At 37.0% G+C, this 25,970-nt stretch overlaps 1 protein-coding gene and 1 long non-coding RNA gene across 5 annotated transcripts in view; one reads left to right on the forward strand and one right to left on the reverse strand.

Moving 5' to 3' along the window:
* SGCE (sarcoglycan epsilon) overlaps positions 1 to 948 on the forward strand; it is a 66,021-nt gene extending 65,073 nt beyond the window's left edge. For all 4 annotated transcript variants that reach the window (XM_082693628.1, XM_082693626.1, XM_082693627.1 and 1 more), the window contains one exon: positions 654 to 948. In XM_082693628.1, coding sequence (XP_082549754.1) covers positions 654 to 670 — 17 coding nt within the window. In that variant the 3' untranslated portion in view covers positions 671 to 948. The remainder of the gene's footprint in view (positions 1 to 653) is intronic.
* A 6,191-nt stretch (positions 949 to 7,139) lies between these two features.
* LOC309845785 lies at positions 7,140 to 25,096 on the reverse strand. Its single transcript, XR_014301512.1, has 3 exons — positions 24,672 to 25,096; positions 7,685 to 7,749; positions 7,140 to 7,294 (listed from the first exon to the last, which is right to left on the reverse strand). It is a non-coding gene; the product is annotated as an uncharacterized lncRNA (long non-coding RNA).
* Between the last annotated feature and the right edge of the window lie 874 nt (positions 25,097 to 25,970).

The raw sequence follows: 25,970 nt of genomic DNA on the forward strand, positions 1-25,970 counted from the left end.
AAGACAATTTAAACACAGGGTTTGTCTCTTGGATACCAAGTAATTTTATTTGTAGCTACTCATATGGAATTTGCAGGAAGAGTATATTTTGAAGTTTGTTTTATTTAATTTTTTCTTTTTCTTTTTTCTTTTTTTTTTTTAATGATCATCAAAAGTTTAAGAAATAAACTAGCTGCTGGTGTTGTAATCCTGGACTTAAGCTCTTGCTGGGATAATAGAGCAGTTACAGGCCAACAATAGCACTGCCTTTTGGACGAGGCCCAAGCCATTAGGTTTGATGCCCCTTCAGGTTTTCTCATTTTCTTTGCCCTTCCAGCCCACACGATATTTTCTAAAAAGCCACGATCAAAAGGTACAGTCCTACGTCCTGCAGTCAACCCCATTCTTTTTGTTTACTGTGGGAGAAATTTTCAGACCATACCTTCTGAGAGGTACAAACCATTAATGGCTTTGGCCTAAGAAGGAAAGGACTGATTTAGAATTTTTCTTTCTTTCTTTTTTTTTTTTTTAAATACAGAAGAAGAATGTCAACATAATTCCTTTAAATTGCATTAAGAAGATAGAAAATTACTCCTTGTCATATTTTGTTTTGCTCAAAGTCTAAAAGTGTCTGCACCCTAACTCATGCACATGTTTGTTCTTCCACACTCCAGGTAAATGGTATCCCTGAAGAAAGGAAACTGACTGAAGCAATGAATTTGTAATCAGCCAGCAAAGCAGTTATATCTCATTTCTTCTCTTTTCCACTAATGCATGAGCTTTTCCGAAATATGGTGTGCATGTTGACAGTATTACGTCTGTAGCAAATAATACAATATAACTTTCATTTTACTAATGTATTTTTTTTGTACTTAAAGCATTTTTGAGCAATTTGTAAAACATTGATGACTTTATATTTGTTACAAATAAAAAGGGACCTTTAAAATAAATATTATTAATGAAGCTTAATGTTGGGTAAAATTTATTTCAGAAAATATTTGATTGCCTTCTATATAGTAGGAATCTTCTGTTGCTAGGAACAGGTTCATGTGGTCATTCTTTATTCAGTAAAATTTTATTAAGCATATTCTATAAATACAGAACATATCTATGCTCTGGGTTCCAGGTGAGCAACCCATTTAAATAATGCTGTATCCTTATGGCATGTCTCAATATGTTCTTTTATATATTCTTTCTGGAGTGTTTTAAGGTAGATTTGGTCTTAAGGTAGACTTGGTTATGGATCTGATGATACCCTTGTTTATGAAGGATGGCTGGGCTGCATAATTACCTGGTTCCATGATCAGATACTTGTTTTTATGAGCAAGCCTGGAGCTGTTGGTGGCATGAATTAGATTCAAACCCCTGAGCTTACCTGTAATAACACTACTTTCAGGAGTTTCCTCATACCACAGTGGTCTGCTTCATATATCGTGAATACTATTGGTTAAAATGCAGTTATCAGACCAACTCACAGGGCTACTCTTGTAGGCTAGACCAGCTAGAAAACCTCCTACTCTGCTCTGGGCAGATTTCTGTGTTACTAGTTAGTCAAAGGATACACAAATGCTATGTTAATCTGATTCCAAAATCTAAAAAGACTCCCTGTTACCACTGTATGCAACAAGGTGTCTTTCACTTAGGGGTAATAATCACTTAGGGGCATTGGAACCCCTCCCCCTCCAGCCCCAATGCCAAGGACATGATAACTTAACAGAAGGTATAGGAATAAAAATGTAAGATAAATCTTTAGGTTCTTTGATTTCCTCAAGATTTATCTTATGTTTTTATTCCTTCCCAAAACAAACAGAGGGTTGCCACTTGCTATTCTTCAGGACCTAACAGCTTGAGGTTGTAAATATAATAGGTGAGGTTCAAGTCCTAGCCGGAAAGGTTACCATGACTCCAGATGACCTGATTGTGACACAGTGGCAAAGAATTAACAAACTGTTGCTCCTTTCACTGAAATCAAGCAGGATCTGGGAAGTCCAAGTAAAAAGGAACAATAATAAGTGATGCACAAATCTAGAGACTAGAGATCAAGTGTTAGGAACTTTATTCATCTCTTCTAGGAAAGAGATCACTGTGAAGGTTGGAAAATGCAGTTGGAGTTAGCACAAGTTTTTGCACTGACCATATTAAGGAATTGAATGGGATAAAAGTTATCAGTCAGCATCTCACAAATTGGCAATTATTGCTTTAATCTCTGCAATTCTCTCTGAAAAATGATCTTGCCTTTGACTTAATATTTTGATGGGGACTAGTGATGTTGAACATTTTTTTCATATGTCTGTCAGTCATTTGTATGTCATCTTTGGAGAAATGTCTGTTCATGTCTTCTGCCCTTTTCTTGACTGGATTATTTGTTTATGTGTTAAGTTTAATAAGTTCTTTATAGATCTTGGATAACAGTTCTTTATCTGAAATATCATTTGCAAGTATCTTCTCCCATTCTGTGGGTTTCCTCTAAGTTTTATTGACTGTTTCCTTTGTTGTGCAAAAGGTTTTTATCTTGATAAAGTCCCAATAGTTCATTTTTGCCTTTGTTTCCTTTGCCTTCGGAAATATGTCTAGCAAGAATTTGCTGCAGCTGAAGTGGAAGAGGTTGCTGTCTGTGTTCTCCTCTAGGATTTTGAAGGATTCCTGTCTCACATTTAGGTCTTTCATCCATTTTAAGTCTATTTTTGTGTATGATGTAAGGAAATGGTCCAGTTTCATTCTTCTACATGTTGCTGGCCAATTTTCCTAACACCATTTGTTGACGAGACTGTCTTTTTTCCTTTGGATGTTCTTTTGTGCCTCATTAAAGAGTAGTTGACCATTGAGTTGAGGGTTCATTTCTGGGATCTCTATTCTATCCCGTTGCTCTATGTCTCTGTTTTTGTGCCAGTACCATATTGTCTTGGTGATTATAGCTTTGCAGTAGAGCTTGAAGTCTGGCATTGTGATGCCACCAACTTTGGTTTTCTTTTTCAACATTTGTCTGGCTATTCAGGATCTTTTCTGATTCCATATACATTTTAGGATTATTTATTCCAGCTCAGTGAAAAAAGTTGATCCACGAGCATGGAGTGTTCTTCCATTTTTTTGTCTTCCTCAATTTCTTTCACGAGTGTTCTATAGTTTTCTGAGTATAATCCTTTGCCTCTTTGGTTAGGCTTATTCCTAGGTATTTTATAATTTTGGGTGCAATTATAAATGGGATTGACTCCTTAATTTCTCTTTCTTCTATCTTGTTGTTGGTGTATAGAAATGTATCTGATTTCTGTACATTAATTTTATATCCTCCCTTTGCTGAATTCCTGTAGGAGTTCTAGCAATTTGGGGGTGGAGTCTTTTGGGTTTTCTAAAGAGTTTCATGTCATCTGCAAAGAAAGAATTTTGGAGAGGTGGGGTGAGCTTGGTGGTGGGTATTGTGGAGGGCATGTATTGCATAGAGCACTGGGTGTGGTGTACAAACAATGAATTTTGCAAATTTTAAAAATTTTTTTAAAAAAAATTTTTTAAATGAGAGTTTGAGTTCTCTGATGATTTGGATGCCTTTTATTTCTTTTGGTTGGTCTGATTGCTAAGGCTAGTACTTCTAGTTCTCTGTTGAAGAGTAGTGGTCATAGTGGACATCTCTGCCATGTTCCTGACCTTAGGGATAAAGCTCTCAGTTTTTCCCCACTGAGAAGGATATTCATTGTGCACTTTTCATAGATGGCTTTTATGATATTGAGGTATGCTCCCTCTATCCCTACGCTGTGAAGAGTTTTAATCAAGAAAGGATGCTGTACTTTGTCAAATGTTTTTCTGCATCTATTGAGAGGATCATATGGTTCTTGTCCTTTCTTTTATTAATGTAGTGTATCACACCGATTTGCAGGTGTTGAACCACCCTTGCATCCCAGGAATAAATCCCACTTGGTCTTGTTGACTAATTCATTTAATGTACTGTTGGATCCTATTGGCTAGTATCTTGGTGAGAATTTTTGCATCCATGTTCACCAGGGATATTGGTCTGTAATTCTTTTCAGTGGGGTCTTTGTCTGATTTGGGGATCAAGGTAATGCTGGCCTCATAGAAGGAGTCTGCAAGTTTTCCTTGCATTTCTATTTTTTGAAACAGCTTCAGAAGAATAGGCATTAATTCTTCTTTAAATGTTGGGTATAATTCCCCTTGGGAAGTCATCTGGCCTTGGGCTCTTGTTGGGAGATTTTTTATTACTGCTTCAATTTCCTTGCTGGTTATGGATCTGTTCAGGTTTTCTATTTCTTCCTGTTTCAGTTTTGGTAGTTTATATGTTTCTGGGAATGCATCCATTTCTTACAGATGGCCTAATTTGTTGGCATTGAGTTGCTCATATTATGTTCTTATATATTGTTTGTATTTCTTTGGTGTTGGTTGTGATCTCTCCTCTTTCAATCATGATTTTTATTTATCTAAGTCCTTTCTCTTTTCTTTTTGGTAAGTCTGGCCAGGGTTTTATCAATCTTATTAATTCTTTCAAAGAATCAGCTCCTACTTTCCTTGCTCAGTTCTACTGTTCTTTTGGTTTCTAGTTCTTTGATTTCTGCTCTAATCTTTATTAATTCTCTTCTCTTGCTGGGTTTAGGCTTTATTTGCTGTTCTTTCTCCAGCTCCTTTAGGTGTAAATTAAGGTTGTGTAATTGAGACCTTTCTTGTTCCTTGAGGAAGGCTTGTATTGCTATATGCTTTCCTCTTCGGACCACTTTTGCTGCATCCCAAAGATTTTGTACATTGATGTTTTCATTTTTGTTTCCATGAATTTTTAAAACTTTTTAAATTTCCTGGTTGAACCCTTCATTCTTTAGTAGCATGCTCTTAAACTTCATGAAATACAATTAAAGTATAGAATATAACTGTAAAAGTGAAAATTAAAAGAAGAATTTTTAAAAGAGTTGATAAAATAAATTGGTTGAGAAAAAAAATTAAATTTGAAAGACTAAAGAACCATTGGGGGAAAAATCATGAATTCTATGTGCTATTTGTTCCTAGCACTGGAGTTTTGTAGTTCTCATTGATTGGTGAACTTGGTCTTGGCTGGATGTTCTTGCTGATCTTCTCAGGGAGAGGCCTATTGCAATGATTCTCAAGTGTCTTTGCCTGAGGCAGAACTGTACTGCCCTTGCCAGGGGCCAGGCTAAGTAATCTGATTAGGTTTGCTCCAGGTAACTTTTGTTCTCTAAAAGCTTTCTGTACAACTTTGGAGGATGAGAATGAAAATGGTGTCCTCCCATCTCTGGCCCAAGAGCCAAAAACTTGGGGCCCACTCCTCAGTGCACTCTCAGGGAAAAGCAGTCAATCATCCCTGCATCCCTGGTCTCCATCAGTATTCCATGCTCATTTGGCCTGTGACTGAGCATTTCTGTCTCAAGCACATGACCTTGCTTTGAGTCTCCAAATCCTGTAGGCTGCTGTGGTGCACGTATGGACTTCTAAAAGTTCTGATTTTGTACACTGTTGCCCTAACATTTGCTGGTAGCCACCTAATGGAGGCTCCATCCTCCCATGGTCTATCTTCCCATATATTGCCTGGGATTCATTTCTCTGCACCTCCAACCTTGCAGAAAGTGGTCACTTTTCTATTTGTAGCATTGCAGCTCGTCTTTTCTTAGATCTCTGTTTGAGTTCACAGATGTTCAGAATGATTTGATAGCTATCTAGCAAAATTCCTGGGGCCAGATGAAATTAAGGTCTCCTGCTCCTCTGCCATTTTGGACTCCAACTAGATCATCTCACTTTACATAGACTGTAGTTCATCTTGGGTAATTTGCCATGTAGTTTTCATACTGGTGTTTATATTTGTTTTTTTTTTTTTTTAATATTTTATCTATTTATTTGACAGAGAGATCACAAGTAGGCAGAGAGGCAGACAGAGAGAGGAAGAGAAGCAGGCCCCCTGCCAAGCAGAGAGCCAGATGTGGGGCTTGATCCCAGGACCCCAGGATCATGACCTGAGCCGAAGGCAGAGGCTTTAACCCACTGAGCCACCCAGGCGCCCCACTGGTGTTTATATTTGTAAAACTGTGGCAGCCATGGGGATGTGCTGCTTGAATCTTCCTTCAGGGAAGAATTTACCATTCAACTACAAAAAGAATGGTTAACAGCCAGCTGCCAGTCGTTAGCACCTTCAGGATCTGCCATGTCCTTTGAACAGAGGAACACTTTTCCTGGGCAGCCACCCTCTTGCCTTGGCTGAGCATGGTGTCAGTACTAGGGCCTAGGACTCCTCTAATGGGAAATCTTTACTCTGGAGCTCCCTGGTAGGTTGGCTGAGAGCCTCAGGTTTGCATTGCAGTTGGATGACCTCCTTGCCTAATCTTGCTTCCTCTCCACTAGCAACCCTTTTAGAGAGCTCAGATCCCCAGCATGGATTGAAGATTTCCCTTCAGTTCAAAATAATAACAAGAGCTGATTAGAGCTCCTTTACAAATATAGAATAGAAGTTTCTGTGTCCTAGAACACATGGTTTTTTTGTTTTTTGTGGTTTTTTTTGGGGGGGGGTGAAGATTTTATATATATAAGAAGCCAAAATAGGAAAGTGTCAATCTTTAAAGTGTATTTTATTGAATCAAATCTGTTTACTAGTTACCACCTCAGTAACTAATGTATTGTTTGTTTTTGCACCATTTTCAAGCAATATGTAATTCCTTTCTAATCAACTGGGAATCCAGTTGATTGCTTTTATAGAACAAATTCATAAAAGACAGCACTCCAATGGAAATTTTTAATTCGTTTGGTTTCCCTAAAACAGTTTATAAATTTGGGCATGATCCCAGGAAGCCACAGTGTGAAAGCAGAAAGATTGAGGAGGTGAAGAGAGGTTCCAGAGGAAAGCCAACATAGAGTATGTTATTGATCTGGCTATTGTTCTAGAAAGTAGAACTCTGTTCTACTGGGGATATGCTAAGGAACTGTGTAGAATACACCTCAGAGGGGTGCCTGGGTGGCTCAGTTGGTTGAGTGGCTGCCTTCAGCTCAAGTCATGATCCCAGAGTCCCAGCATCGAGTCCTGTATCAGGCTCCCAACTCCATGGGGAATCTGCTTCTCTCTCTGACCCTCCCCCTTCTCATGCTCTCTCTTTCATTCTCTCTCTCAAATAAATAAAATCTTAAAAAAAAAAAAAAAAAAGAATATACCTCAGAATTTCCCTTCAAAGTGATAAGAGATTTAGATTTTCATCCATGGACTCACCATGTGTAGCTGAGTTGCTCCAGGGGGCATTAACTCTTCTGTACTCCTGGGCTTTTGTTGTGACTGGGCCAAAAAAGATCCTGGTGCTCTGAAGTAAATCCTGGAGCAGGGAAGCTGAGACATGTTATGGAAACTCAAGGTGAGAAAAGAAAATAAGCTGTTAGTCGGATGTCTTGATCAAGCAAGGGACACTACTGGATTTTGCACAATATCATTGGTATGCAATGTTAAAAGGCAATTACTATCATCTGAACTTACTGGTTAACATTTCAATTTGCAGTGGGACAAAACCATTGACACATAACCTATAAGTCAACTTGTGATATACATGATGGTCGCACTTAACAGAGAATGGCTTGATGAATTTTTGCTCTATGCTAAAAACTCATGCCAGGAGAGGATGGATTTTTATTTGGGGAAGAATTATTTGGTAGGCTGTGCTGATATGACAAAAATATCCCTGAAATCACAGTGGCTTAACACAATAAAACACTATTCACTCACATCACAGGTCAGTCTTCCTCCATCCTGTATACCAAATGATCTGGAGCACATGGTATCCAGGATTTCTATGGGAAAGGAAATGAGAGTTGACGTGTCACATGGGATGTTTTTCAGAGCTCGTCTTCAAAATGGCTCCCCTCATTTTCATCTATACTCTATTATCTGGCAATGTCATGTTCTCCAAAGGTAATGGCTGTGGATGCTGGGAAATATAGTCTTCCTGTGCACTTAGGAAGAGGAAATGGTATGGTAAACATGAGCATTGTTTTGCCACACATGTGGACTGGGAAAAACATGTAATTAGTGATTATGAACTAATTGATGTATATAACAATGAAGGATATAATTACACAAATAAATAGTTCTATCATTCCCAACAACCTCAATTATGAGTTAGAACTTCCAATTGGAAATAAAAACAACAGCTACTACAAAGAAACGGACTAGATACAATACACTAGATAAACAAATTTTGTTGAAATATTGCATTAAATTCTTGTAGAAAAACACATGATTATAGGTTCACAATCCCTTATCTGCAACTCCTAAATCCAAAGATTTCAATTTCTTCAATAGTTCACAGCAAATCTATCTAATGGTAGAATCTGACCCAAACAAAAATGAAGTTTATTTTATCTTTCTTAATCCCACTTGGTGTGATGCTTTGCTATAAAACATTAACATTTTGCTACATAGTATTGCCCTTACCCTACTGAGTATGTTACATAATGTAAGTATTACATTTATGAAATCTGAAAATAATTAAATACCCAAATACATGTAGTCCCAAGAGTTTCCAGTAATGTATTGTAGACTTATACTACTAGTTTTGTAAATGCTATGTTTAATTCTTATATGATGTTTATACAATAAGCTTATTTTTATTAGCTAAATTTGGGGTTCCGTGTGTGTTCCTAAAGCAAATTAATGGGTTAAAAAATGAGAGAAGATTGAAATAAACTGGTCTAACAGAATAATATACCTCCTACTTCTATCCAATGAGAGGACCTAGAAGCAATAATATTCCACAAAAACAAGCACTCAAATTTCGGTTTCTAGGAGACAGGGCTTCAGAAAAGAAAGGATAGATGAGCCCAGAACCCAGAAAATAAGAAAAAGAATAATGGAGATTTATCAACAGTATTCAGGAACCAGCTAGATGGGGCTTAGCTCACACTGGTCAAATATGGGACAATTACTAAATACAGTAATATAATCTATAGATAAAGTAAGATTCCTGAAACTATTCTGATTAAATGAATAAATGAGTAAACAAATGATTACCACTGTGGATAAACACTTTTTCCCCATAATGTTCTGGCCATCTTCTTCTTATTATTATTGTGGTAAAAAAAAAACATTAAATTTACCATTTTAACCATTTTTAAGTATATATGAATGTTGTGCAACAGATCTCTAGAAATTTTTCATCTTTCAATTGAACCCATTATATACACTGTATATACCACTAAATACTGATTTATTCTCTCCCTTTGCCCTTGGCAAACCTCTTTCTACATTTTGTTTCTACAGTTTTGGCTATTTTAGCTAATTCCTATGATGGGAGTCATATAGTATCTGTCCTTCTATGACTGGCTTATTTCACTTAGCCTAATGTCTTTGAGGTTCAACCATATTATAGCTTGTGACAGGATTTCCTTACTTTTTGGTGGTATAATATTTAATTGTATGTCTATATTACATTTTCTTTATCCATTCATCTATTAGTGGACATTTGGGTTGCTTCTACCTTTGGGCTATTAAAAACTAACTGGCCTTACTCTTCAAAAGTATCAAGCTCATGGAGATACAGACAGAAACTCCACATTTAAGGAGACTAAAGTGACATTACAACCAATGCAATGTTTGATTTTAAACTAGAATTCTCAGCTTTTTTAGAAAATAAATTGTATACATAGATGAATGGATATATTGATAGACATGGTAAAGTATGTGTGGTAAAATATTAACATCTGGTAAATTTGATTATATAGGAATAGTGGTATTATATTTAAAAGTTTTTGCAAATCTGAAATTAATCTAAAAAAATTCTTAAAAATAACATGTTAACTAAAATATGAAGAATGGATAAAAAGGCAAGAAATTAATGCAGAAGAAAAAACAGCAAATGTTCAGGAATACAACAGGGAAGAGGAAACGGCTAGAAGGGTTTTGTCTTTGAAAAATATTTTACACACAGAATTGATAGGATTTGCTGACAGATTGGAAATGTGGGGGAAAGGAAGAATCAAAATGACTTCCAGAGTTATGGTCTTAGTTCCTGGGTCTATTTTTGATCCATTTACTGAGTTTGAGAAGTCTGGGCAAAAAATACCTCAAAGATAAAGTCAAGAGTTTAGTTTTGAACTTTTTTTTTCTAGTTACAAAGGCCGTCTCTTACTAGGGCAAAGAGCAGTGTTGATGTGCCATCTCAGGAATTTCCACTGCCATGTGCCAAATTTTTGTGTATATAAGTTTGTGCCAAGCCTCTAAAACAAATTTTATTGGCTACAACAGAGAATATTAGTAAAATGTTAACTAGTATGTATACTAATGCTTGGTAATGTCTATATCAGTGCAAAGTGTTCAAAGGTCTGCCATGGATAAAGATAATGAAGTTCAGGGGTCTTGTTTCAGGTGAATGTGTAACACAGGGCTATCTTAGACAAACCTAAAGAGGAGCAAACACATTTCAAAAGCAAATAGAATTATGCCCTGATTTGTTGGTGGTGATAGCTCATCACTGAAAATGATTGGAAAATTGAAGTGAATAATTAAAATCACTTCCTCTTTGCATTCAGAGATTTGAATGTTGACATCATGAGCTCCCAGGCCAAGCCAAGAAATCAGGGTCACTGAAATAGAACTCTTTATTGATTGTCTATGGAATTCCCAGTGAGAATAGCAATGTACATTGACACCACATCTTGATAGATGATAATCATGGATTAGATACCTAAGGTCTTTGTGAAAAGAGCTCAGATCTATCATGTCCACACACTGCATCAGAGTGACTCACAAGCCTATTAAGTTTATTTTCTAAGAAATGCCAAATGCCTAAAAATAAAAAATGGGATGGAAGGTTTATCTTTCAACTAGATAGATTATGCAATGTAACTTATTCATTGATATGTTATTTATCTGCTTCAACTGGGCTATGTAACACCTCCCCTGCCCAAATAATGGGAGTTTAGTTTTGTTTTGTTTTTAGTTTCCTATGGGTCAACTATTTAGACAGGATTTGATTAGAAGTATCTTCTAATCTCAGCTGGCTTTCCTCATTATGTCCAGCTAACTACTAGATCATCTTGGATGACCTCTTTTTGGATGATGGGAGAACTTGGTTTCCTCCAAGTTTATCTCATTTAATTAGGCTGGCACTGATGTGTTCTCATAGCATGGCAGAAACACAGAAGAGTAGAACTCAGTCATGCCAGAGATTAGCAGACACATGCATCTTCTTTCAGAATATTCTCTGTGACACATTTGCTGATATCCCATTAGCCAAAGCAGGTAAACTGGCTGAGTCCTAAATCAGAGTGGGAGAAAAATATAAGATAATGGGGCAGACTATGACGGTGGGGTACCTACTACTATATGGGGCCATTAATGCGATTGATTTTCTATAGTCTGCACACTGGTCCTAATTATTTATGTTCTTTCCACACACAAAATACACTAGACTCTTTTCAAGACTCCAAATTCTCATTCAAACATGGCAACAGACTTACTTTCTTGTGATTTACATCAGGTTCAGATGTTTCTCCTTCGATGTGGCTTCTTTTGATATGGAGACACATACTGAAACTGTAACTGGCCCCACTCCCACAACTCAACATAGAATGGTGACATGCAAATTTGATAGATACTTGTGGGTTTTTTTTTTTTGAACAAATATATATTTTTAAAGATTTTATTTATTTATTTGAAATCACAAGTAGGCAGAGAGGCAGGCAGAGAGAGAGGAGGAAGCAGGCTCCTTGCTGAGCAGAGAGCCTGATACTGGGCTTTATCCCAGGATCCTGGGATCATGACCTGAGCCAAAGGCAGAGGCTTTAACCCAATGACCCACCCAGGCGCCCCTAGATATTTGTTTTTAAAAGAGTGAAGCATTGGAGACGTAGTCATTGATTTGTTTTCAATTACTGTAAATTAAAAATATTATAAAAATAAAAATGATCACAAAATGGATCAAAGACCTGAACTGATATCTAAAATTATAAAACTCTTAGAAATACAGACAAAATGGACTTCATTAAAATGAGAGACTTCTGTGCATCAAAGGACACCATCAAGAAGATGAAAAGACAGTACACAGAATGGGAGAAAACATTAGCAAATTATATGCCATAAGGGATTAATTTCCAAAATTGTAGAGAACTCCTACAACTTAACGACAACAAAAACAAACAGCACAATTCAGAGTGGTCAAAGGACTCGAACAGACATTTCTCCAAAGAGATATAAATGGCCAGTAAGCATATGAAAAGATGCAAGTGCACCTTCAATATTTAAAAATATTTAATGTATTTTTATATTATAAAATACTTAATATCTTAATTATGTTAACTGATTGGAGAAGAAAAATGAGATGATCATCTCCATGGAAGTTGAAAAGTCATTTGACAAAATTTTCAAGTCCAATTTTGACCCCCAAATACTCTAAATGAATATTTGATTCCTACTAACTTAATATGATATACCCAGTCCACCTTGTGGAACACTACAGGCACTCTGACTAAATCAGGAATATCTTCTTTGAAGGCTCATGACAAGACCACATAAAGACAATAAGAAACAAACCAGAATAAGATAATATAAAAGCATTAGAGGCAGAAACTAATAAAAGGAGGAGGCCCAACAATCAATATTTAGATGATATGATTGCATATCTGAAACCTTAAAGAATCAACTGAACGAACTATTACAAATGAGTAATAAAAAATTCCCTGGGGCACCTGGGTGGCTTAGTGAGTTAAGCATCTCATGGTCCTGGGAATAAGACCTGGGGCTTCTTGCTCAGCAGGGAGCCTGCTTCTCCCTCTCCCTCTGCCTGCCGCTTACCCCCCATGCCACTTGTGCACTCCCTCTCTCAAATAAGTAAATAAAGTCTTTTTACAAAATTCCTTAGAATAGAGAGGATATGGATTTAATATAGAGACATCTTCATATACAAACAATTACCAGGAGAAGCTACAGTGATAGAAAAGACCCCACTTAGAGCAGCCATCAAAAAGAGAAAACATCCAAGAGTGAACTTAACTGCAAGAGAGCAAGTCTTATTGGAATGGAAACTTAAATGTGTCCAAACTGATGTAAAAGACAACTTATGCAAATGAAAAGGCACATACTAGTTTTAGACCAAAATTATAACCAAAGGATATTGTTTATCCTAAATGACTTTATGAAGTGATATGATTCCAATATAGATACTAACAGGGTTTTTAGAAACAGACTAAGCTGATATTTAATTTCATTTAGAAAAAAAAAAAAAAACAGAATAGCTTAAAATTTGATTAAAAAATAGCAATAGGGCACTTTCACTAGACATAAAACCATATTATAACAGACTATGACATAATAGAACATATGATAAACCTTTATAATTAAAACTGTGTGAGGCTGCTGCATGAACAGCTATTGATCCAGAGTAAAAAAGTACATAAATTGTCCCATACACATTTATAAATTTAGTATGTGTTACAGGTAGCATGTAATGTTAATGGTGGAAAAGATGGACTCTTTAATAAATAGTATTAGCAATAGGTAGTCATCTGAAACAAAATTAAGTTGGATCCCTACCTCCCATCATAAGGTATGGAAAAAAACACAAGTGATTTCCTTTATGATTCTGGAGTGAAGAAATCTGTAACTATTCAAAAACTAGGGGTGCCTGGGGTTAAAGCTTCTGCCTTCGGCTCAGGTCATGATTCCAGGGTCCTAGGATCGAGCCCCAAATCGGGCTCTCTGCTCAGCAGGAAGCCTGCTTTCCAACCCCCCTCTGCCTGCCTCTCTGCCTGCTTGTGATCTCTCTGTCAAATAAATAAATAAAATCTAAAAAAAAAAAAAAAACTATTCAAAACCCAGAAGTCATAAATGAAAAGCTTGACAAAACCTCTCTTTCTGTAAAAACAAAACAAAACAACAACAAAAAACAAAAACTTCCACAAAGCAAAAACACCATAAGAAAGCAAAAGATAGACTGAGAACAAGTATGTGTATCTTATATCATAGACACAGGGCTAATCTCCCAAACACATAAAGAATTCTTCAGAGCTGACAAGATAAAGACCATCCATAGATAAATGGGCAGACGGTATAAGCAGAGTGTTCACAGAAATGGAAATATTAATTGCTTTTAAATATATGACCAGATGGAAGTTGATACACCCTGAGGATGTGGGGCTGCTGGAGACAAGCACAAATGCATTGCTGGTCAGGGGTAGAAACTGCTGGGGTCCCTAAGGATGGCAATTTTCCTGTAAATACCAAATTAAAAATGCATATACCCTCTGAGCCAGTAACCCCATATTGGGGAACTTACATACATACTCCCATTGGTGGAGAATGACATGTAAATAGATATTACAGTATTATTTGTAATAGTAATTGGTTGGAACTAATTAAAAAGGGAATGTGGATCAACACAGGAATCAGTGAGAAGGTGGTGGCTTGACGGTGGAGCCCCAAGGTCACATAACACTATGGTAACAAAGAATGGGAGAAACTCTACATTGATGAGGAAATATCTCCAAGGAATATTATGAAGTGGGAAAAAAAAGTACACAAACCTGAGTCATATGGTATCTTTTATGTTAAAGAGAGCAAAAGTAGGAATGTATATGCCTATTTCTTTATACTATATAAAGGAACTTCGTAAGAACACAGAAAACGCTAATAAGTACAAGCCGCAGGTAGCTGTCCTGAGAACTAGGTAGAGGAAAAGTAGAAGTTTTCACTCTCTGCCTTTAACATTTTTTGATTTTTTGAATCATCTAAATTTATTTCCTATTCAAAAATAAACAGATAAAAAGATTTATAGTGAAGGCAGTTGACCTTGATAGAGGAAACTTGAGGACACGGGCTGGCGCCAGTATACATTCCTATTTCTGTTATCTCCACATATCTTCCCTGGTATTTTAAAGACGACCAGAATGCTGAGAGAGACGCTTGCCAATCCTCTGGTGTCTTCTTTCTGATCTCCCCTTATAACTCCATTGGTATTTTCAAGGCTAGCACCTTGCCAAAAAAGAAGTGTGCACATGCTTCATGCGAGAAGTGATGGACCATAGCAATTTTTGCTCCAATAATATGCTTGTTCTTTTTACATGACCCCGATCAGATAATATTAGAATTCTGAGGAGAGAATTAAAGATAACCACTGGAATGGTAGATGCAGGGGATAAAAGGTTTAAATCAGTAGAAAAAGAAAAACTGGATGACGGCAGCATGTTAGAAAAGAGAAAAACAAATCACAACAATAAAGAGTAATAAAATAAGATAAAATGAGATGGGAGGAGCAAGACCAAAAATTACAGTCAGAAAAAATATGAAAATGTCAACCCCCCTCTGACAATATCTGGACTGCAGCTGTTTTGTTTGATTTCCAGTACAAACTTAAACATGAGCTGACAGGGGAACTAGGGTGAGGGAAACATTTTCTCTGCATATTAAAAATCAGAACCATCAGAGTGCCATGCTGTGGGCAGTAATGACCTGGTAAGATGCTCCTTGGGAAAAAACTTGGAAATGGCTCTTAATCACAGACAGATGGACTATTGAGGACCCAAATTTCTGCTCCATATAGCACAGACTCAATAATTTTGTTCCTTAAAATGTTTAAGGAAGGCATAAATAAAAGCCCACGGCTCACATTAAAAAGAGAGAGAGAGAGAGCACGAGAGAAGAAAAAGGAAAAAGAAAGAAAGAAAGAACGAACAAGGAAAAACTCAATAAAGCTCCCACAGAATGACCAGCTTTGAGCAGTGTTGCTTCCTGATGTACCCTCCAAGTTAAACTATTTATGTAATGTAGTCCAAAGTAATGGAATGAAGTGATATACTATATGGAATCGTAAACTATAAACCAGTCATAAGCTGGAGAAAATCTTGTTTAAAAAAAAAACTGTAAGACTTCTTTATATATATATAGATATTGAGTAGTTCTATTGGTTTTTAAAATACTTTTTCCAATTTGCTATTTATATATGGCCTTTCCTTTGACCAAGAGAAATATTTCTGTTATATGAGTATTAGGATTGTATGCATTTTGCTTTCCTCTTTTATTTATATGTTTAAACTATCTCTGTATTAGAGATTAGCTAAAATCAAATTGTAGGGCACCTGGGTGGCTCATTGAGCAGCTGCCTTCTGCTCAGGTCATGATCCTGGAGTTCCAGGGTTGATTTCCACATCAGACTCCCTGCTGAGCAGCTTCTCCTGCAGACCCCTCTCCTCTCGTGCTCTCTCTCTTTCTCTCTCTCAAATAAATAAAACCTTTAAAAGGAATCAAATTGTATTTTCTTCTCCTTTCCTTGCTTATTTAAAATTCTATGTTCACCAAATTATGAATTCATATATATGTATACACACACACACACATACACATACATACATATGTATATAAATGACTCTATTCCCATTTCTTTCTTCTGGTCTCTTGATGTAGCACATGAATTTCATTGTAAATATCTGGGTTTCTTTATTATTATTATTATTGACTGCAAATACTTCCCTTGTCATTCTTTGCACTGGGTGTGGAGGTGAGCTGCCCAGATCTCACTTCAGAAAAATTGACTGTGAGGTCCAGCACGCAAGAAACAAAAACAGTCACCATTTTGGAAGGGGCAAATGCTCCTGATTAGCTAAGGGAGGTAGGGCTGCTTGTGCATGATGGCAGCTGTAAAGAATGTGCGTGAAACTGAGGTGATCCACGTAGGTTCTGCTTCCTACTCCTGTGGTCTCCTGGGACTGTGAACGAATATGTGCATCGAACTCAGCTAATGAGCGTGATCACCAAGAGCTCAGTGACCCTTCCAGAAGGAGAGTCCGGATCACAGTTCTAGGTAAGCAATCAAGAGCGGCAGAGCTAAGGGCAAGAGGGATGGAAATTGAACTAATGGTGGAGGAGGGAGATGGGCCCATTGGTTGTGTCTAGAAGGCTCACAGCACAGACATGGACCGTAACTTGTCTTTTGCCCTGGTTAAGACTCATCTTCAGAAAGAGGCCCATGAAAATCATGGAGGACAAATTCCCTGAAGATGTATGGATGTGTGCCCAAGACCAGGGGTGAGTGGTGACACGTGCAGAAGTGCCCTGTTCCCATCTCCCAGTAAGAGAAGCTGCCCTGAGAGGGGAATAGACAGTCTGCAGATACAGCACTGTTTTATCTGCCTCACTGTTGATGTCAAAGTCTTAATCTCCCAGGGCTGCTCCCAGCCAGCAATGAGGGGGGCCAGGGTCCATTGACCAGGTTATTCCTCTCCGGCTCCAGACTCCTCTGAATCTGTCATTTTGCTCAAGGACATCACACAGCCTGCAGGAGACTTTGTCAGAATTTCACACGAGAAAAAGCCCCTCTGGCTCAGATTTCCATCCTTTCCTCTCTCCTTTCACAGGTGTCCCCAGAGTCTCATGCTTTGAGGGAAACAGAGTAATCAAAATGACCAATACATTTGAGCTTGAACATTTATATGTTAAAAACAAACAAACAACAACAAAAAAAACAGGGCACCTGGGTGGCTCAGTGGGTTAAACGCCTGCCTTCGGCTCGGGTCATGATCTCAGGGTCCTGGGATCGAGCCCCACATCGGGCTCTCTGCTCCGCGGGGAGCCTGCTTCCCCTTCTCTCTCTGCCTGCCTCCCTACTTGTGATCTCTGTCAAGTAAATTAATAAAATCTTTTTAAAAAACCACACAAATATTAGCAGTCAAAACAGAAGACAAATGGCAACTGGGGGAAGGATTTGCAACCTTTGAGAAGGAGGCTAGTAAAAATATTGAAGGCCAAAGTGTCCTGATTTTAGGGATGAAGCACAAATTTGGCTCTAGCTTTTTATCAGCAAACGTATAAAGCCAACTCACAGTGTCCGTAAGATAGTAGCAGATGAACTGTTCAGGAGAAGCACAGATATTCCAGTACGAGGGCCAGGATGAAATAACTCTTGAGAGTCCACATAAAGAGACCATTGTGTAACATAATCAACAACATTCTTACAGTTGACACAATGATGAATTTCATGTAACTGTTTTGTAGGGTGTCCTGCAAGGCTGACCAACAGCCTCAAACTAAAGAGAGATTCTAGGGTTACATAGGGAAAATGTTGTACAGGTGGTCTTTGCTAAATACTTGACTGACTTACATTTTAAAGGATCTGAGGAGGTGACAAAGAGCAAATTCTTAATGTTCCTTTATAAATACTGTGCTGCATACCCATAGCTAACAGATATTAAGTAGCTGGGAGTTCAATGCTGCATATCCCATACCTTAAGTTAGGCTGTTCTAGGGATCTAGGGAAAAAAGTGGTCTCAGTAGGACACTAAACTAGTGTAGGAGCGACATCTTTTGGGGAAATTTAAATCTAATGATCAGGAGTTTCTGAGGGAATACAATAGAGTTTGGCCAAGATTCTCTTTAGGAAAGAAACAACATTGAATATGCACTCTCAGGCAGATGGGCCATTAGGTTCCAAATTTCTGCTCAATATAACCTAGTCTTAATTAATATTAGTCTGGAAAATGTGTAAAGAAGGCATAGCTAGACATAGTGTCCATTAAACCCACCCCCTGGCTCCCAAAAAGCAACCATAGAAAGCCTAGCTTTGAGTACTGTGATTTCCTGATGTTCTTCCAAGCTAAATTATTTGAGTAATGTACGTCAAGGTAGCTGAATGAAGTGACCTTCTGTATAGAATTAATCAGGAACCAACTGAAACTTGGAAAATATTTTGGTTTTTCTAAATTTCAGAAGCTCTCTATATACTCAGGATATTACTTTTCTGTCAAATACTCATGTTCTAAAAATTTCCAGCCTGTATTTTTCCTATTTATGTCTTTTGGTATATTGGTTTTAAATTTTTATGTAACAGGATGAAGCGATTCTTGTTTTTATCCTTTGCTTTATTCTTAATGGGTCTTTTCTCATCTTGAGATATCCACTTACACTTTCTACTTATTTTATGTCTCTAAACCCATTACTCATCTTAAATGTCTTCTGGTATATAGAGTAAGAATAAGTGTACTCTTTCCATACCCATGGTTAAGCAGTCATCTTGGGGCTATTTAAAGGATATTTCTACCTTTCCCTAGAAAGTGAATTCAAACTATTACCTTACCCAATTATCTCCTGAATTAAAAATCTGTTTCTGTGTTTGTTATTCTGTCCATTAATCTATATATTGTGCCATCTACTATGCCACACTGATATAGCTATAAACTTAATCATGTGTCTAAACATCAAATTGTCCAAGTTCTACCCTTCTCATTAGTCTAATTTTTTTCTTGGCTCTTCTTGTCCATGTATTCCTTCTTTATAGGTTCCAAGTTAAATTTTGTAGTCTCTGAGAAAGGGCTCCAGCTCCATGTCCCATGTGTGTGTGTGTGTGTTTTGAAAGTGCTGGGCCCCTCAGACTTCAACTACATGTTTTCTATGACAGGTGGAGGAGATGGAAGGAGGTAAAGAAGAGATGGCTTCTTAGTTCCAGTTCGCTCTTTCTAGACCAGAGCTGGCTGTCACTGCTCTTCTCCTGAATTACGCAAGAGAAACACATCTTGCCCCTCCACACATTAACTATCTTCTGAAACCAACCTCTTGTATTCTCACAGAGGAGGATCTACTCCTTTTATTAGCAGGACTTTGATCTGATGACTTGTCAAACAAAACAAAACAAAACAAACAAAAAACATAACTGGCTTGTTTATGAAAAAGCTATAGTCAAAATGAAGTACTTACTGTGATGACACACAGGGCTATGAAGAGGGCTAAGAATGAAAAAACAAAACCCCACAAAACTGCCAGATACCGAATAGAGCTTTGTTTTTACTGTATGAGAAGCCTTTAATATGACAAACATTTATAAAATTGGAATATTTTAAATTTGAAAATTTTAAAAAGGGAAAATAAATTTAATTAGGACATTTTTCTCTCTTGAGATAAGAATCTTGATGCCATCTTTTTACTAAGATGTAAATGTCATGTTTTTCATTGTGATACTAAGTACGATTTTACCTTTGACTCCTTCAGAGACAAAGGATATGTCATTTCATTCAGTTTTACAGTCTCCCAAATTCTTCATAATTGTTACTTCTGAACATAGATAAAATATCTGCATACTAGTATTCATATTCTAAGGCCACTATTCCTAAAATCTATGCAGAGTTCAGGTATTCCAATTTTGTCATGTTATTAATTATAACTTGATTAATATTAGCCTATATCAAACTTTAAGATTTTTTTTCAAGCAAATTGATCAGTAATGAAGCTGACATAGGTATGGTTCTGAATCACTTGGTAACCTTAGAATTTTCTCTGAAAGTACACATAAATATAGCCAAGTAGGTGGTATTATTGATACCTGGGCTTTCAACTACAATACAAAATGTCACAAATGAACTTTTCATAAATTTTTCTGTAAGTTCTCTAGTGTACCTTGATATACTGAGGAAGATAAGAGTTTTCCCTATTTTCAAAAGCTTATTTCTTTTTGGCATGTGATTTCTGCTTATTTCTTTGGGCATGTAATTTTTGCTACATTCAGTAGATATGCTTTTAAAAGTTACCATCTGTTAAATGTTTTGATGAAATTTTTTCACTTAATATATATCTGAATTTCACAGCATTATTATTTTTAAAATTTTTTTATTTAAAATCAAGTCCTGTTGAAATGTCAGGCTCATTTAATTCATTAATCTTATTTTATTTATACTGGCACTCACATATACGTTTCTAAGTACTGGCAATGGGTTTTAGCTTAGTTTATTTCATAATGAATTTTTAAGTTGTGTTCTTTGACACAGTTACATTTTGCCTATTAAACACAGGGGAATATTTTTGACTTTCACAAAAAGCACAATCTCTCTCTCCTTTTAAAATACATGGCTTTCTTACTTCCAATAGAGATAGGAGTCCAAATAAATAATACTCTACTACAAGAAAAAATAATCACGTAAGTGCAATGGCAAAATGGCTGTTGACAGATGGGCCCAGCATAAAGCAAGAAAATGAGGAATGACAGGATGGACCCACAGTGAGTAAAAGACTATATGGTATGGATGGGGCTCAGTTCTGCAGGTGGTTGCAGTGGAGGGCAGAAAGACCCCTACCCTGTTGCCAAGTCACTATTTACCTGGCTGCATGAGTGAGTTACATTTAAAAAAAAAATAATAACATTATGCAAATCAACATTCTAACAGGCAAAGATAGTATATCTTTAGCCTCTTGTCCAAATGGCTAAGGAAAAGTTTTTTTCCCAGCTGCCTCACCCTTGCATGACTGCCTACCTGTCTCAAGTGGGGTTAGCACTTGACACCATTTCTTGTGGAGTTCATGAATTCACCTAGCAAATAACTAACAGGCATTGTTCTAAGAATTGGGGATACCATGGTGGATAAAACGGAAAAATCCCTGTCCTTGGAAAAATCAGGTTCTCATGGGGAGAGATAGAAAATAAAAAAATAGGTAAGCAAAGGTATAAATGAGTCATAACTGTGGGGCAAAAAAAAGAAGCCATTACAGTATTCTAGGAAAGAGCTGGTGATCACATCAGAGGTGACGAAAAGTGGCTGAATTACTGAAGTATTTTGAAAATGAAGCTGCCAAGATGTACCAAAAATTATGATGTTAAGGTGTAAGAAAAGAGGAGTTAAAATTGTTTATCTGAACAAGTTGAAGGATGTAGCTACCATTTACTGAGAAGAGGAAGTTTGTGGTGTTTTTGTGATCAGTATTGGGAAGCTTGGTTTTGGTTTTGACTTGTTATGTTTGATATATGTTTTACATATTCAAATGAAGATGTTAAGTAGGCAATTGGATATTTGAGTCTAAATTGTAGAGAAGAGGTTTAGACTGAAAATATAAATTTGGTAGTCCTCAGAATATAGGTAATAAAGACATGTGACTAGGTGGTATCTCTAAGAAGTGAGTGTGGAGTTCTAAGGTCTGAGTTTTGGGGGACAAGGGAACAAGACTGGAGGAATGGCTATTAAGGAGGAAGACAACAGGACATGATGATGTCCTGGAAGCATAGAGAAGGTGGCTGGACGGGCATGCAGTAAATCAACTGTGTCAAGTACTACTTATAGGTCAAGTAGGGTGAAGATTGAGAACAGATCATTGGATTTGGCAATATGGAAGTTCTTGATCTTGACAAGAGCAGCTTGGGTCTGCAAGATAAAATAAATGAGGCAGTAGCTCTGGGAACACAAGAGATAAAGAGGAGTTTTGTTTTTAAGATGGGAGAAATAAAGCCAGAATCCCTTGGCTGATGGTTAAGCCTCTATATGTCCACTTTGCGTCTAGCTCGTTAATAACCGGTAAGAAATACCCTCTTGACCCTAGAGTTGTAACCTTACTGAAGATTAGTGCTAGAATAGTTTTTTAAAAAGTAAGGCAATAAAGTATTGTTTTCACAGAGATGGTGGAGTTCAAATTCTTAAATTCTTAATTCTTGAAATAAGTTGGATTTAGGTAGACGAAAAGAGTGGGAACAAAAGAAGAGTATGATATTTGGGAATAGTAAGATTGTCCTGGATGGAATTCATATTAAGAAGAGATGGGGTGATAAACAGAGAGAGCTTTTACTAGTAGTTAACTCCAGCTTTGTTGTTTTGGCAATGGAGAGCAAAAGAATTAAATAATCCATCTGCAGCAGCTTTAGCATTAAAAAATAAAGTCTTGTTAATAGTTTCCTTTTTAGTGACTTTATTATTAGAAAATTCTCTCAAATGTTTCCTCAATAAGGAGTAAAAGCTAATAAAACTAGCTGAATTTTAAAATATTGTAATAATTACTTTTAAGTATGAAGATTTTGCCCTCTGGAAGACAAAAATACCTCTAGGCAACCACAAATTTCTTTTTAAAATGTTCATCGATCCCATGTTTATGCTCTGGAATGGTATTTTAAAAATAAGAAATAAATAAGTCACTTCTAATTAAACCATTAGATATTTTACAGTTCATGATATCAATTCTACTTTTGGAAAACAGTCTCTTATTTATATAACTTTATAGATCTAACTTTTAAGTGAGTTGGGGGAAATCAGAGGCAGAGACAAACCAGGAGAGACTGTGGACTCTGAGAAAAAACTTAGGGTTTCTTGGGGGGTTGGTTGAGCGTGGTGGGTATTGTGGAGGGCACATATTGCATGGAGCACTGGATGTGGTGCATAAACACTGAATTTTGGATCACTGAAAAAAAGCTTAAATTAAAAAAATATATAAAATATTTCTAATCCGCACAAGACACTATAAGGGATTCATTAGAAGAAAGACAAATATAGATTTAATGGAGCTTTTCAAACAGGCATATTTTAAGTTTTCACCAATCCTCAAAAGCACTCTTAATAAAACCAGACTTAGTTTTTGGAAATGTCTGAAGTAAGTTCTGAAGGTAACTACCTGAGTTATCTTTTACAAAAGGGAAGCAGTGAGGTTGAGCTATAAAAAACTGCCATTATTTTATTTTTTAAAGATTTTTAAAAATTTATTTATTTGACAGATAAAGATCACAAGTAGGCAGAGAGGTAGGCAGAGAGGAGGAAGCAGAGAGCCTGGTGTGGGTCTTGATCCCAGGATCCTGGGATCGTGACCTGAACTGACGGCAGCTTTAACCCACTGAGCCACCCAGGTGCCCTGAAACTGCCATTTTTATAGGCTAAAAATGAGTGTTGTAATTAACAGCTCAACATAAAATTCCAACTTGACTCTCCCAGGATTTGTTAAAAGTCCCAACCTCAAGGTGGAGGGACAATCTAAAGGAAGCCACACATTGTCCTAGAAATTGCACATTCTTTGGAGAACTGTTTGTTTGTTTGTTTGTTTGTTTGTTTTCGGCATAACAGTATTCATTATTTTTTCACCATACCCAGTGCTCCATGCAATCCATGCCCTCTATAATACCCACCACCTGGTACCCCAACCTCCCACCCCCCCGTGACTTCAAACCCCTCAGTTTGTTTTTCAGAGTCCATAGTCTCTCATGATTCACCTCCCCTTCCAACTTACCCCAACTCCCTTCTCCTCTCTAACCCCCCATGTCCTCCATGCTATTTGTTATGCTCCACAAATAAGTGAAACCATATGATAATTGACTCTCTCTGCTTGACTTATTTCACTCAGCATAATCTCTTCCAGTCCCGTCCATGTTGCTATAAAAGTTGGATATTCTTCCTTTCTGATGGAGGCATAATACTCCATAGTGTATATGGACCACATTTTCCTTATCCATTCGTCCGTTGAAGGGCATCTTGGTTCTTTCCACAGTTTGGCGACCGTGGCCATTGCTGCTATAAACATTGGGGTACAGATGGCCCTTCTTTTCACGACATCTGTATCTTTGGGGTAAATACCCAGTAGTGCAATTGCAGGGTCATAGGGAAGTTCTATTTTTAATTTCTTGAGGAATCTCCACACTGTTCTCCAAAGAGGCTGCACCAACTTGCATTCTCTTCCCCTTTCTCCACATTCCCTCCAACACATGTTGTTTCCTGTCTTGTTAATTTTGGCCTTTCTAACTGGTGTAAGGTGATAACACAATGTGGTTTTAATTCGGAGAACTGGCTTTTATTGAGTATCTATTACATGAAGGTTCCGCCCTTGGTCCTATAGTTTATTTATTTACATTAATTATAATCTAGTAAAAAAATTAAATATAAACACAGATACACATTAAATTTTACTATACTTACAAGCTTCCTATGCTAACATTTGACATAATAAGGCCCTCGTGGAGAAAAAAATCACTCACCTTTAAAATTGTATCTGGTTAACTTACCTTACAAGGGAAAGGTAGGGTGCAAATGTTATTTTATACCAGCACCTAAAACAAATCATAGAATCTAGCTTAGAGGTACAGCGAATGGTTTTAGGTCAAGGCTATGAATTTTTAAGGCTATGTTGGCTATCCATAGAAATGGGAAGGTTTGGCAAAGGAAACGGAAGGATCGAGATAGGTTGGAGTCAAGCAAGTCCCTTCTGGGACCAGATGGTAGGTGTCTCAGTGCAATCTATCGTAGAGAAAATCTGAGTCTAGAGAGCCTCTGTGGCTTTTATCTCAATTTTAGTGTGTCGAAATATCCCGCGAAACATCTTTTTCTGAAGAATGGTATGAATGAGCCAGGCTCATGGATTCAGCATCTCAACCAATGCAGAAAGGGTATTAAAGCCTATACCATAAAGACATGCCATCCTTATGGCGGCTTCCACCACAGTCACCTCTTACCCATAAGACTCATTAAGACAATTAAATGTAAACAGAATATACTTTAATTACAAAAGGACTATCTTGCATTTATTATATATAATAAAACAGTGGGGGCATATTAAATGAGATCACGTGATGAAGAAAGGGCTTGCTAGTTAAGTTTGAGGGTTGAATTCGAATAGGAGAGAAAACATATTCATTGGGCATCACTACTGGAAGACATAAGTGCTTCCAAAAAACAGAAATGCTGGTCATCTTTCTTTTTCAATTGTTTCATCAGGAAGAATCTTTTTTAGGCAATAAAACTTACAAGCTAAATTAAAATGCACTCTACTCATTGGCAAGCTACACCAGCAAGAATAATGTGATCATGGTACTTGGAAGTTTTTGATTTATAACTATACTATCCTCTACTTATAAGGCTGCAGTCTAGGAGGCAGAGCAATGAATCATTACAATTGTCTATCTGGGAAATGTCAAAAGATTAAGTAAGGGCAGAAGAAGAGAGAAAAAGAAAGAACACACATTTCTATCTGAGAATTATTCCACAATTAATGGGAAGAGATCACTGGCACATAAATCCAGTGCTAAAGAAATAATAATTAAAATTTTAAGATCTTCAAGTAAGACTACTAATAAACCACAGTGCTTGAACCTCCTGGGTGGAAAGGCAGATTATCCTCTGACACCCTGATAACTAAATCATTCCTTATTCAACTATCACAGTGACCTCTCCCTATGCACAAAGAGTTTGGAAAAGCAAATTCAAGCTGAAGAAATAAATTAGAAATTTGAACCAATCATGAATGGATCCAGATTTTTTAAAAAAAGGACACATACAGTTTAATTGATAATTTGCCCATACAAAAA

Source organism: Mustela nivalis (genome assembly GCF_964662115.1).
Source record: "Mustela nivalis genome assembly, chromosome: 12".
Lineage (NCBI taxonomy): Eukaryota > Metazoa > Chordata > Mammalia > Carnivora > Mustelidae > Mustela > Mustela nivalis.